Source organism: Mirounga angustirostris, unplaced genomic scaffold (assembly GCF_029215605.1).
Source record: "Mirounga angustirostris isolate CCGP_5_RB_7025 unplaced genomic scaffold, mMirAng1.0.hap1 SCAF_3, whole genome shotgun sequence".
NCBI classification, from domain to species: Eukaryota; Metazoa; Chordata; class Mammalia; order Carnivora; family Phocidae; genus Mirounga; species Mirounga angustirostris.
The window spans coordinates 192,594,539-192,607,615 of NW_026991711.1; the positions used below are offsets into that span (position 1 = coordinate 192,594,539).

At 52.1% G+C, this 13,077-nt stretch overlaps 1 protein-coding gene across 1 annotated transcript in view; it reads left to right on the plus strand.

Annotated features, from left to right (window-relative positions):
* The window catches only part of TRAF3IP1 (TRAF3 interacting protein 1), a 75,362-nt gene extending 67,176 nt beyond the window's left edge, over positions 1–8,186 (plus strand). The window contains exon 16 of the mRNA XM_064587368.1: positions 8,019–8,186. Coding sequence (XP_064443438.1) covers positions 8,019–8,154 — 136 coding nt within the window. The 3' untranslated portion in view covers positions 8,155–8,186. The remainder of the gene's footprint in view (positions 1–8,018) is intronic.
* The last annotated feature ends 4,891 nt before the right edge of the window (positions 8,187–13,077 follow it).

Consider the following 13,077-nt stretch of genomic DNA (forward strand, 5'->3'; position numbering starts at 1 on the left):
CTCAGTGGGGAGTCTGCTTCTCCCACTCCCTCTGCTGCTTCCCCTGCTTGTGCTCACTCTCTCTGTCAAATAAATAAGTAAAATATTTAAAAATATAAATTAATGAAACAGCATTAACTTCTGACTAGATACGTAAATCTGGGAATTTAGTGTCTGATAAATACGGTATTTCAAAGCAGAAGCATTTCATATTGTTGTCCAAATAAATGGTATTGGAGCATATGGTCATCCACATGGCAAAAATAAAATATTCTTGCCTCATACCACATACAAAAATAAGTTTCCAAAACATTAAAGAACTTAAAAAATATGAGAATACTAGAATGATCGAAGACCACTTTGTATTTATCATGTTTGTAGATATATTTTTATTATTTATTGATATATTATCATACTAATACATTTATGTTATTTATTATAGTTTTATTTTGTGAGCGGTAACAATATATAGGAACAAAGCACCTAGGAGAGAGCATAGTAAGTGCTAAATATGTTTTGGGGTGAAGAAGAACTTCCTAAAAAAGACAATTTCCAGAAGCCATAGATGAAAAAAAAAACCCTTGGCTCATAAAAATTAAACGTTTCTAGCCAAGCAAACGTAAAAAATACAGATAGCCCATTGGGAGAAATATTTGCAACATCTCTAGCAGAGGTAATATTCATAGTAGACAGAGACTTATAATAATAAGAAAAATACTTATGGCCCAGTTGGATGCTGGAAGAAAGATACAGTCAGTTCACAGAAGATGCCAGTGATCGAGAAGCGCATGAGACCCATGTTTAACCTTACCGGGGAGAAATAACGTGGCCCGGAGTCTGGAATCCAAATAGGAGAGAGTTACCTGGGTTGGAATCCCAGCAGGTCAGGCGCCCTGCCCTCCACCTGTGGAGGGCTCGTGTACTAGCTTGTGACTTTGGGCAAGTGGCCGAAACTTCTTGCCTCCCTTTCCCACATGGCACTTACTTTATGGTTTATTGTCAGAGGACAGATGCTTTACTGATTGTAAAGTACAAAGATCAGTAATCGGCACCCAGTACGCTCTACACAAATATTGGCTGTTACTCATGATCTGTGTTAATACCACGCTGACACAATTTTCAACCGGCAAAAGTTTAAAAGATTATATTAATACATGGGGTGATTGAGGATGTGGTGGTATAAATTGTTTAGTACTTTTAAAGGGTGTCTTGAAATTACTTCTCAAAATTAAAGACGGGAATATTCTCCTGTCCCAGGAGAAAGCTGAAGCAGAGACATGACCGTTGTCTTCAACTATAAGGGCTGGTGGGGAGAGGAGGAACCTGTGCTCTGGGGCTGGAGGACTGACCCATGGGTGAGATATATGGAGTGGTAGACTTTGGGTCTGAATAAGGAAGGAGTCTCCCCTCCTACAGAATGGTTCCAAGATGATGTGGATCGTCCAGGTAGATAGTGAGCTCCCCATCACAGGAGGTGTGCAAGCAGAACCAGTTGACCACTTCTCAGGGATGCTGTTGAGGATTCCACTGGGTGCCCCCACGGCTACTACCAGACCTCGCCTACCCCCAATAAGGAATAAACCACCCTGCCATCCCAGGTCTCCACCCCAGCCCCTTACTGCCCTAGCTGCTGCCCCAGCATGCTCACCCTCTCAGGTACATGGGCTTGAGCTTCATGAACCCCCTGTAAGCCGAGCCCAGCTGTGGTCGCTGCCCCCGCCCCTCCCCGCCCCGAGGCCCCTCTCACTTCTCACAATTTCCCTGGAGAGGCCTGTCTGGCCCCTGACGTGCCCCCCTCCAGCCAGGGAGCCTACTGTCCTCCTTCTCCCCTGAACAGACACTGCCTCTTGGGACCTTTGTCACAGCCCTGGGAAGCCGGGGGAACGTTGCAGGACCGGGTGTACCTCCCCTGGAGCAGATACTGATTGGGACAAGTTCATTCGCCAGTTTTCCTGCCTCACTCACAAGCAGCCTGTTTGAGATCCTTCCGGGATTTTCCAAAATTGTCGTTTAAACTCCGGGGCAACGCTGTCCTTTGTGATCGCGTGCCTGGCACTGCCTGGGGGGCCTGTAGGTTTATAGCGCTTTGAACCTCAGGGCTAGAAATTCCCTGTCCCGGATGCCTCTCTGCTGTTTTTTGGGGGCTGCAGGGGAAAAGAACCTTCCCGGTGGGAAACTGTTTACAAAGACCCTTCGCTCCCACTTTGTCCTGTGAGCCTCTCCAGGGCTGGGAGTCAGGCCTTCTACCCACTTCACGGTTGAGAAACTGAGGCTGTGGGAGCAAGTGGGCGGCCTCTGCCAGCTCTAAGTCCCAGGCACCTTCGAGGTAAGTGGGCCGGCGCCGAGCCGCAGAGCGTGGGGCTGGCCTCAGGGCCCTGGCGAGCGGTCTGCAGGGGGCTGCTGGCTGTTGGCCTGGTTGGTTCTGTCGTCTGAGCGAGCACAGAGCTAAGAAAGGGCGAGGCAGTGACTTAAGTCCCTGTTTGTTTTGTTTGCTGCCACAGCAGGGGGCCCGCCAACCCGAGCCGGGCATCTCTGACAGGTGACAGCGGGCTGCGGGGCACCCCCACCCTGCTCCAAACCCCGCACCGGGGCTAGACCTTGGGACTCAGCACAGCCACCGAGCGCACAGCTGCCACATCTGGGCCAGTCCGTGGCGCCCCCAGTACCGTGGGGACCCATGAACGTGTTTTAACTTCTTTTTTTTTAAGATTTTTTTTTTAAAAGATTTTATTTATTTATTTGAGACAGAATGAGAGAGAGAGAGAGAGAGCACATCAGAGGGGGGAGGGTCAGAGGGAGAAGCAGACTCCCCACCGAGCAGGGAGCCCGATGCAGGACTCGATCCTGGGACTCCAGGATCATGACCTGAGCCGAAGGCAGTCGCTCAACCAACTGAGCCACCCAGGCGCCCCGAACGTGTTTTAACTTCTTTTATAGTCCGAAAAAACAATGAACTTTTGGGTCAGAGTAGATGTTTTAATATATGCTATTAATATATTCATCTTTACATAGACACGGTTGTATACTTTTCAATGATTTTGTGGAGGAAGGGCCCACAAAGGCACGAGAGCGTGGGGCCGTAGTGTGGGCTCCCGTGTGGCTGGACCCACCTCACAGCTGCCCTCACTCTGCTCCCGGCCCAGGGACGCGCCCAGGGAGCCGAGAGAGCCGCCTTCTCGGGTGGGTTTCCCTTTCCAGGGATTATGGCTCTGAAGGAAGGTGTCTCTGGGGCGATTTCAATACAAACACTGGGATGTGTTTAAAAATGGAACGCTCGATGCAAATCTCCTGAGCCACGGATTTTAAGCGCGCAGCTCGTTCGGATAGTTGTGAAATCAGAGCCTCGGCCGTGGGCTTGGCTGTGGCAGCCTGAGGCGCTGTGTGCGCCCCTCCCCGGTGCCCCCAGCTGCCGTGGCCCCTGTGGCCTCCGTGCCCCCCGTGGCTTGCGCACCCAGCCCGACTCCTCTCCTGCAAAACCATTGTGTGTCCCCATCTTTACACCTGCCCAAACAACTGTGTGTGGCTAAAACTGGATCCCTTGGCCGTGGAATGAGGAAGGTCACAGCTTGTAAAGGGCACGGTGGTCTCTGGGGTGAGGTGGACCGTGTGTGTTGGGGTTCCCCTCACTAGCCCGTCAGCCGTGGGGCGCCTCCTGTGCTCGCCGGGCCGCCCCTCCGACGCCCAGACACCGACACCCCGAGGGCCTGAGCTCCGGTCACCCTGGTCGCCTGCGCAGGGCGGGCTGGAGCTGTTCTACCCGCGAGTGTTACCCTTCGGGAAGTTTGCGGGACCTTATGGTAAAAACAAGGGCAGTCAATCCTGGAAATTCATCACTTAATGACCTCTCACATTTTACGCTTTCGGCCCCGGCGGGAGTCTGGACACCGTGGAGACGGGCACACGGAACAGAGACACGGACGACGGTGCGCGTTGGCTTGGAATGCGCTCTGCAGCCATCGCAACGTGAACAGCACAAAGCCAGGGAGGGGATTTTCAGGACTTGCAGGACTCAAGACTACTGTCCAGTCCAGCAAGGAGCTTGCTCATGTCGCGGCTGGGCAAGCGACGCCTGTCCGCAGGTCTTTCTGGCTTCGCTCTCATCTTGCTTATTAAATACCTGAAAATATCAGCCCACATTCACATCAGAACCACGCTTGTGAATCGCAGCCAGAGGCTGGCTGTGGGTACAGGAGTTCAGCAAAAATCAGCAAGAGCCTTCTCTGAGGATGATTGTATGGGATTGATGGTAAAGAGTACTGTGTATGATTTCTGAGTTGTGTGCTGCACATCTTTGTATCGATCATATTTTTAAAATACATAGGTATTACATCACTGTTAGTCTTTATAATTCACCTCCCCTGGACCAGGAGAGGAGACGGTCTCCAGTTTTGGTCCTCTCCGTTCTGACGGGGATTTGGGGGGCAGGAGGGTCTCCTCCTCCCAGTTCTGGGCCCCTCCCACTTCAGGGCAGCCCCCGGAAATCTCCCCTTGTGAGTGGGGGTTTTCCTCCCTTCCCAGACCATCTCCTTCCATACTGGTTCTTCAAGTGGCATTTCCCCGGCAGCCCAGCAAAACCGCCTCTTGAGGTCACAGCTCCCTCAGGCCCTGTTTTCTGGAACAGGTGCATCCGGGGGCTTTGGATGTGGCCTCCTTCCCCTTGACTGAGCGGGCTCCAGGTCCAGACCTAGGGGTCTGGCGCATCGCATGGGGGCTCCAGAGTCAGAAGGAGCCGGAGGACTGCGGGAGATAGGAGGAGGTGGGGGGGCATTGCGCACTGAGCAGAACGTGCCTCGTCAATCCAGGGAAGATCCAGGCTGCCTCCACCCAGGGACCCGCCACCGATAACTTTGTTGACCCTGTGTGGCGGGCGTCGGGCCACCAGGAGCACTGAGCGGATCAAAAGGTGGATGGGTGGTGGTTTCCAGTCCTTCGCCCCACTCCCCACAGCGACTGCGGCTTCTGTCTCAAAGACCTTTGTGGTTCCAGCTTTCTGCTTTGCTTAATACTTGTTCGGTTGGAAAGCAGCACCCAGAAGGAAATAAACATGGCTCATCATCCCACGTCCCGAAGCTAACCACCACCCACGGGCCGCCAGCTGCTGTGTATCTGTCACCTCATCGTTAAAAAAACGTGTTTTGCAATCTCATCTATTTTTTTTTTAAAGATTTTATTTATTTATTTGACAGAGAGACACAGCGAGAGAGGGAACACAAGCAAGGGGAGTGTGAGAGGGAGAAGCAGGCCCCCCGCTGAGCAGGGAGCCCGATGTGGGGCTGGATCCCAGGACCCTGAGATCATGACCTGAGCCGAAGGCAGACGCTTAACAACTGAGCCACCCAGGTGCCCCTCATCTATTTTTTATGCATATACAACACATCCACAAAAGCACACATTTACACTATTGGGATTGTATAGTTTCTATTGCTATGTAACATTGTCGTCTTACTGTAAACAGTGGTTACATTGCTCCCTTGTTACCAAGTGTTCTCCTCGCCACAGTTCGAATGGCCGCATACTATTTCATTGAGTGGAGACTTTATCCTGGTTCCCTTGCAAATACTTTCTCAGCCCGTAGTGATTTATTCTTTGGCCCATTGACAAATACACCCCCGCCCCCCGCCCCGCTCCCGGTCACCCTGTTCTTGGCTTCTGCTTTGGCCGCATCGCGGTGAGGCGAGGAGTCCCACCTGCTCCCCACCCTCTGAGCCCTGTGCACATCGCTCTGACAGCTTCACACACAGTCCAGTTCATAAAAGCTCCAAATAGTTTTTTTCCCCGCAGTTTTTCACTTTAAAGGGTTTAACAAACATTTGACGTGTCATCGTCTTTTAGGTAAAATACACATAAAATGCACATTTTCATCATTTTTAAGTGTTAGTGCAGTGGTATTAACCGCACACGCTGTGCAACCATCACCACCGTCCGTCCCTAGAGCTTTCTCGTGTCCCCATGAAACACGGACTCCACAGCCCGCCCGCAGCCCCTGGCGCCCGCCCTTCTGCTCCCCGTCTCCAGGAGTGTGGCTGCGCTAGGTCCCACGTGTAAGTGCAGACAGACAGTCCTCGTCCTTCTGTGGCTGGCTTGTTTCGGGGGGCAGGGCCTTCCAGCTTCATCCTTGTCGCCCCATGGGTCAGGATCTCACTTCTTTTCAAGGCTGACAAGTATTTCTTTGTGCGGATGGACCACATTTTGTATCTGTCACCTCATCGTTTGGCCGCATACTCTTTCATTGTATGACGGCGATGTTACATAGCAGTAGAAACTATATAATCCCAATAGTGTAAATGTGTGCACTAACACTCTTCACACCCAGGCTGCTCTCGCCTTTCGGCTATTGTAAATAATGCTGCTGTGAACATGGGTGTGCAAAGATCTGCTTGTGTCCTCGCCTTCCATTCTTCTGGAGACGCACGTGGCATTGGAGTTGCTGGATTGTACGGGGGACTCTCTGTTTTCCATAGCGGCCGCACCATTTTGGGGTCTCCCCAGCAGTGCACAGGGTCTCCCCACATCCTCGGCCACACTGCTTAGTGTTGTGTTCTGCATGCCTCGGAAAGGAATCTTGGGCCCAGTGTTGGATGTAATATGCCCGTTCCGTCAAGCCTGTTGGTTGTCTTATCCAAAGTCATCCTCTTGTAGATGCTTTTCCTACTTGACTCTTCACTTCCTGAGAGGGGTATTTTAAAGTCTCCCACCCACTGTGATAATTAATTGATTTCTCCTGGATATGTGCTTTCATCCTTTGCCTTTAAATCTCTCTGAATTTTCATGTTTTAATTGTGTCTCTCGTAAACATTCCGTCGGGCAGTCTGTTTTCACCTGGAGAATTTATTCCATTTGGACGTACTATACCATCTTATAATGTGGGCTCTATTTTTCCCACTTTTTGTATTTTCTCAGCTTCACTTTTTTTTTTTGCCTTGTTTTGAAAAAAGGAAAGTTTTTATCCTATTTTTCTTACCTCATTTTCCTAGATTTGTCTAGTTTGAAAGCATAACTTTCAAACTATGGTTGTTATTTTTTTTTAAAGATTTTATTTATTTGAGAGAGAGAGAGAGAGAGAGAGAGAGCACAAGCGGGGGGAGGGGCAGAGGGAGAAGCAGGCTCCCGGCTGAGCAGGGAGTCCAATGCGGGACTCGATCCCAGGACCCTGGGATCATGACTTCAGCTGAAGGCATATGCTTAACCAGTTGAGCCATCTAGGTGCCCAAACCATGGTTGTTATTTTAATGGTTACTTTAGCTACTTTGAACTCCTTACAGTTTACAAGGTCTATGATTAATCCGTGTCTTTAGCTTTCTTCCAACAATACTAGCACAACCCCAACTGATATGCTGTAGTGTCTGGTCTTTTAATTTTACCTTGTTTTTTTAGCTCACGATTTGTTTTATTGTTGCTTAGGCAGCCACGTTTTGTCCAAATTAATTCACATATTTACCAATATCCGCTCATCATTCTGTCATGCATTTCAGACCTTCCATCTGGGATCCGATTCCTTCCTTGTAAAATTGATCCCTTAGAATTGTTTCTAAGGAATGCATGAAGCAGCCGGCAGAGTGGGGTGAACATAAACTTGCAAGCTCCCGAGGGTTGCTGGAGCCCGTGGAAGCCATCCTGTCCTCGGCCAGCGTGCCTACCTTCAGTGGCAGGGGTCATGTGCCCAGCTCACCCTGGGGCCCCAGGCCATGACATTCCCATCCCCGGGGCTGTGGGCAGCCTTCACCATCCCCCTGCCTCTGTAAAACATCATGCTAAAGCTGACCTTAAACTCAACAGACTTCCTACAGGAAACACACACAGAAGATCACACGGCTGCTAAAGTTGCTTTTATGGACATTTCCCCGCGAACTAGTTCTCTCTGGAAAAATAAATTCACAGGATGTAATTAAAACCACTGTATGTGTATGTTGGCCTGGGCACTTCTTAAGTGCTTCACCAAATGGGCCACCAAATAAAGAAAGGAAGCCCGGCTTTGTTCACGTCCAGGAACAATGATCTTTATTAATTGTAACCCAGGGCATTCTTCTGTTACTTTACAGATTCAGAAGCAGCCAGCATGCGCCCTTGGTCATGACCCCAGTGTGGCCACTGCTGTGGAGAAATGTCCGGGGGCGGCCCTGGGTCACCTGGATCAAGACAACTGAAGGTGGAGGGGCTTGTGTTTTCTGGCCATGACCTTTGAGAAAATAAAATAAATTCATCTCGTCTTCAAGCGGCGGAAAAATTAATTTCTGAGAAAACTTACCAAAGCAACGTGCTTGTGAGCAACATGGCGGAGAGGAGCTATGTTGGCTTCTCTGGCCCTCTTCCTGTTCCCCCTTGTCCAGTTCTTTCGGGGGGAACTGGCAAGCTGTGGTGGGTACAGGGCCACAGCAGGTCACTCACAGCTCTCCCTGGCGTGGATATGGCGTGCGGGCTGAGAGGTGGTTTCTTCCGCAGCTGCTGAGCTGGGCCCTTGAAGGTCTGTGATGATGCCACACAGAGCAAAGTGTCCCAGTGGAGGCTGCATACGGAGGAAAGCAAGTCTAACAATGGATGAGACCGAGGGCCAGACTTGGAATTCCGGGATCCAGCTGTGCCCGAACACCATCCCATCCTGGCCATCCCCGTTCTGTAGATGTCTTAGGGGGTGTGATGGTTCAGTTTTATGTCAGCCTGGCCAGGTCATGGTGCCCAGTTATTTGGTCAAACACCAGTCTAGATGTTGCAGGGAAGGTATTTCGCCCATGCGATTAGCATCTACAATCAGTTGACTTTAAATTAAGATTACCCTTAATAATCTGGGTGGGCCTCATCTAATCAGTTGAAGGCCTCAACGTCAAAGAGAGGTTTCTCTGAGAAAAAGCAGTTCTGCCTCCAGACAGCAGCATACAAACTCACCCGCCAGCCTGGAAAGAGATCAAGCAAGTGCTCCCAGGGGAGAGGAGAGGGCAGTGGCAGGGGACAGGGAAGGGTGGAGACACGTGGAATGTGATTTCAGGCATCAGCAGGAACCAAACCATGGGGGGCCGTGAGTGTGACTCCTGCCTGAGGCGAGGGATGTAACTCCCAGGTACTTCTTTCTCTTTTGCCTCCTTGTGTAGTGGTTCTAGAGCTTGTGGGCACCAGCAGCATCTGTTACCACAGGCTGATAGATGCTTTTTGTCTCTACTGGTTTGAGTTGAGACCCTCCTTAGCAATGGCGAGTCCTGACCAATCACCCACCTACTGGGTGAGTGACAGAAACCTCCTTCTCCGGACCATGGCAGAGGCTCTTAATTATCCCAGTGGCCAGTCTCTGCCGGTCGATACAGGCTTGGAGCAGGGGCCCCTGGGCCAGAGGAGCCTAACGCTGGCCGACTGGCTGGCCGGGGCTGTGTCTCCAGAGCGTAAACTGAGAGCCCCATGCTGGACATGGATGCCTGAGCTGATGATGGTCACGCGGGGTCAGGCTGGAGTTTCTGACTCCATGAGACCAATGGCCAGTCACAGAGGCGATGGCTGATGCTCAGAGAGGGCCAAGGAAGTCCATCTGCCAGATGAGGGAGACTGGTGAGCTGTGAGAGGGAGAGCAGGACGGACAGGGTGCCAAAGAGAGAGTGAGACATCGGGACAGAGCCAGACCAAGGTTCAGGGAAACAGAAGCAGAGATGGACGGACAGAGTGGCAGGGAGGGGTCAGCAGAAAGGCAGAGAGAGATTGAATTATCCAAAGCCACAGCAACGTATGTCCTTCGCCCACTGAGATCCTGGGAACGACATCGACGGTCCTGACGGACAGGTGGGCAAGCTACGTGCGCCCCTTGAGTCTGCAGAATTGGGTGACTTCTCTGACCACCAGAACGTAGTGGCTCCCACCTGGCTCTCTCCCTCTCTCGGACACTCCCCTGGGAAGCCGGCTGCCACGTTGTGAGGAACCCAAGCCCACAGGGAGGCCACGCATGGAGTCCTGACTGACAGTACTGACAGCCTGTGGGCCAGCCTTCGAACTCAGATGTCCTGAGGCACAGACAAGCCTTTCCTGCTGGGCCCCATCCTAATTCCCTGGGAGAGGACACGTGATCACTGTCCTTGGAAGCCACTAAGTTCTTGTTCACCTGGTAACTGATGAGGAGAAAGAGGGAGAGAGGGAGACACAAAGAGAAAGAGATTGTGCCTCAGAGGTAGGCAGAGGTAGAGACAGAGACATGCACATAGCTGAGCAGGGTCAAAGAGACACTGCGAGAGCCAGAGAAGCTTCTGGGTCCAGTGCAGCCTGTTTTTCTAGGCCACCTGCTGTCCCCGAACCAAACTGAAGACTACTTTTTAAAAAATCTTTAAAAAAAAAATACTAATTTTTAAGAGAGAGTGAGCTCACGAGCAGGAGGGAGAGGGAGAAGCAGACGCCCCGCTGAGCAGGGAGCCTGATGCAGGACTCGATCCCAGGACCCTGGGATCATGACCTGAGCCGAAGGCAGATGCTTAACCGACTGAGCCACCCAGGCGCCCCTGAAGACTCCTTTTGACTGAGACCAGCTTCCGTGGGTCTGGCCCCCTCACAGGAACGAATACAACCTTCAAGTGCCCGACGCTACTGGGAGGAGGGTGTTTCCTGTCCTCTGGGCCTCAGCTGGGCTGGTGGGGGTAGCAGGGGGGGGTCACCCTGGGTCTCCTTGGAGTCCCGCATCTTTTTCCTCCTTCCTGCACACAGCAGACAGTGTGCCCCTTCCCCAACCTGATCCTATCAGTGCGCCCCGACTACTTCCCCGTAACACGGGGACAGGCTCTGTGAGTAAGCAGGCCCACCGGGCCTCCCCTCCATGGCCCGCAGAGAGGCCTTCGTCCAACCATCCAACTGTCTGTCCCCTGGGCCTCGATGTTTCCTGTCTCTTTGTGGTGAACTTCACACCCTTCTCTGACTCCTGCCGAAACCCCCCAGCCCCGCTCTGTCCCTCCCAGCCCTGGCTCAGCCAGTGGTCTGTGATTCTGGCTCCATGACTGGGTATATGCGTTTCCTGCGGCTGCCCCCATAAGTTACCATGCACTTGGTGGCTTAAACACGGAAATGTTTTCTCGCACGGTTTAGAGGGCAGAGGTCTAAAATCAATCGAGGTGTCTGCCCAACCGTGTTCCCCCTGGAGGTTGTAGGGGCACGTCCTTCCAGTCTCTTCCTGCTCCCGATGGCCCCTGACTTCCTTAGCTGGGGCCACATCCTCCATTCTCTGCCTCCTTCTCACATGGCTTCTCCCTGTGTGTCTCAGTCTCAAATCTTCCTCTGCCTTTCTCTTACCAACACACCTGTCATTGGATTTAGGGCCTCGCCTGAGTCCAGGGTGCCTGAGATCATTACCCTAATTACATCTGCAAACCCCCTTTTCCCAACAAGATCACACTCACAGGTTTCAGGGGTTAGGAGGTGGACTTATCCTCCTGGGGAGCCACCATGCACCTGGCTGCCTTGGACCATGGGTTCCGTGGACAGGGTCCAGGTTGGCTCACGCCTGCGCTCGGGACCGGGCACAGTGCCTGGATGAGGAACCTTGTCAGTTCTGGTTGATGAATGGCTTTATCCATTTGTTCAATAACAAGTCCTGTGAGAGAATAAAAATATCCATTGGACCAGAGGCAGCTTTTGAGGAACGCACGCATCTGCAAGCAGAGAGCGCAGCTCCGCCCAGGGCTCTAAGTCCAGGTGGGAAGAGAGAAACGTGGCGGGTGTGTGCGCGGAGGCAGGCAGAGAGCGCAGGCGCCGAGCTGCTCCGGTGGGGGCGGGGATCTGGGGAGCCAAGGCACAAGTCCCCCCGGGCGGCTGACGTGGGGATGGGAGGGCCTGAGGTGTGCAGACACCCAGTTCTGGATGTGTCTTGGGAGTGCAGGAGGGAGGACGTTGGAGCGTGTGTAGGAAGGGCCCCACGTGTCCAGCTAAGGAACACGTGGGATTTCCGAGGATCGCTTAGGAATCGTCAGCCCGGTGACAGAGGCTGAATCTCAGCGAGTGGCTCTGCAGGAAAAATTAACCTGGTGGGGAGGGGGGGAGGGGGCTAGTGGGAGGCAGGCTGGTGGGGAGCAACCTGAGGGCTGGGGTAGGGTCCCAACTCACTGGTTTTAAAACTGGGAGTCCTGTGTTAGGGAACCCCTCGGTCTGGGGCAAAGCGGGAAGGTTGGTCTCCTAGGAGAGGGTGAGTCGTGAGGCCCAGGCCACGCCCCAGCCCAACTGCATCAGGACCTCTGCGGTGGGGGTGGGGTGGGGCCAGGCTTCCTTTTTTTTTTTTTTTCTTTTCAATTGTGGTATGATATACATAATAAACTTTACTACTTTAACTTTATTATTTTTAATTTTAACCTTTTAAAAGTGTACAATTCAGTAGTGTTAAGTACATTCACACCATTGTACGTTGGTCAATCTCCAGAACTTTATCATCTTCCAGACTGAAACTCTGTGTCCTTTAAACAACTCCCCATTCTCCCCTTCCCCAGCCTTGGGCACGCATGCTATTTTCTGTCTCTATGAATCTGACTCCTTCAGGTGCCTCATAAGTTGAATCATATAGTATTTGTCCTTTTGTGACTGGCTTATTTCACTTAGCATGATGTCCTCAAGGTTCATCCATGTTGTAGCAGGTGTCAGAATATCCTTCCTTTTTTTTTTTTTAAAGATTTTATTTATTTGAGAGAGAGCGAGAGCATGAGCGCACAAGCAGGCGGAGGGGCAGAGGGAGAGGGAAAAGCAGACTCCCCACTGAGCCGGGACCCCATCTAGGGACCCTGAGATCACAACCCCAGTTGAAGTCAGACGTTTAAGGGACTGAGACACCCAGATGCCCCTTCCTTTTTGAGGCTGAGTATCATTCCCCTGGATGACCAGACCACACTCTGTTTATCTATTGCACCGCTGAGGGGCACTTCGGTTGTTTCCGTGCTTGGGTGTTTTGGAAGCTCCCAGGGGTTCCCCGCCTGCAGCTGTGATGGAGGACCTGCGAGCTGGGCACGCCCCTGGCTCCCTGCCCTGTGGCACCAAGGGCGTCACCCCCAAGCCTCTGCCAGGGGTGCTCTCTGCTGTTATCAAGTCCAAACAGCATTGCAGGAAGCCCTCTTCCCCCCACCAAACACCCTCGCAGGGCCGGCCAGGTCTGTAGCCAAG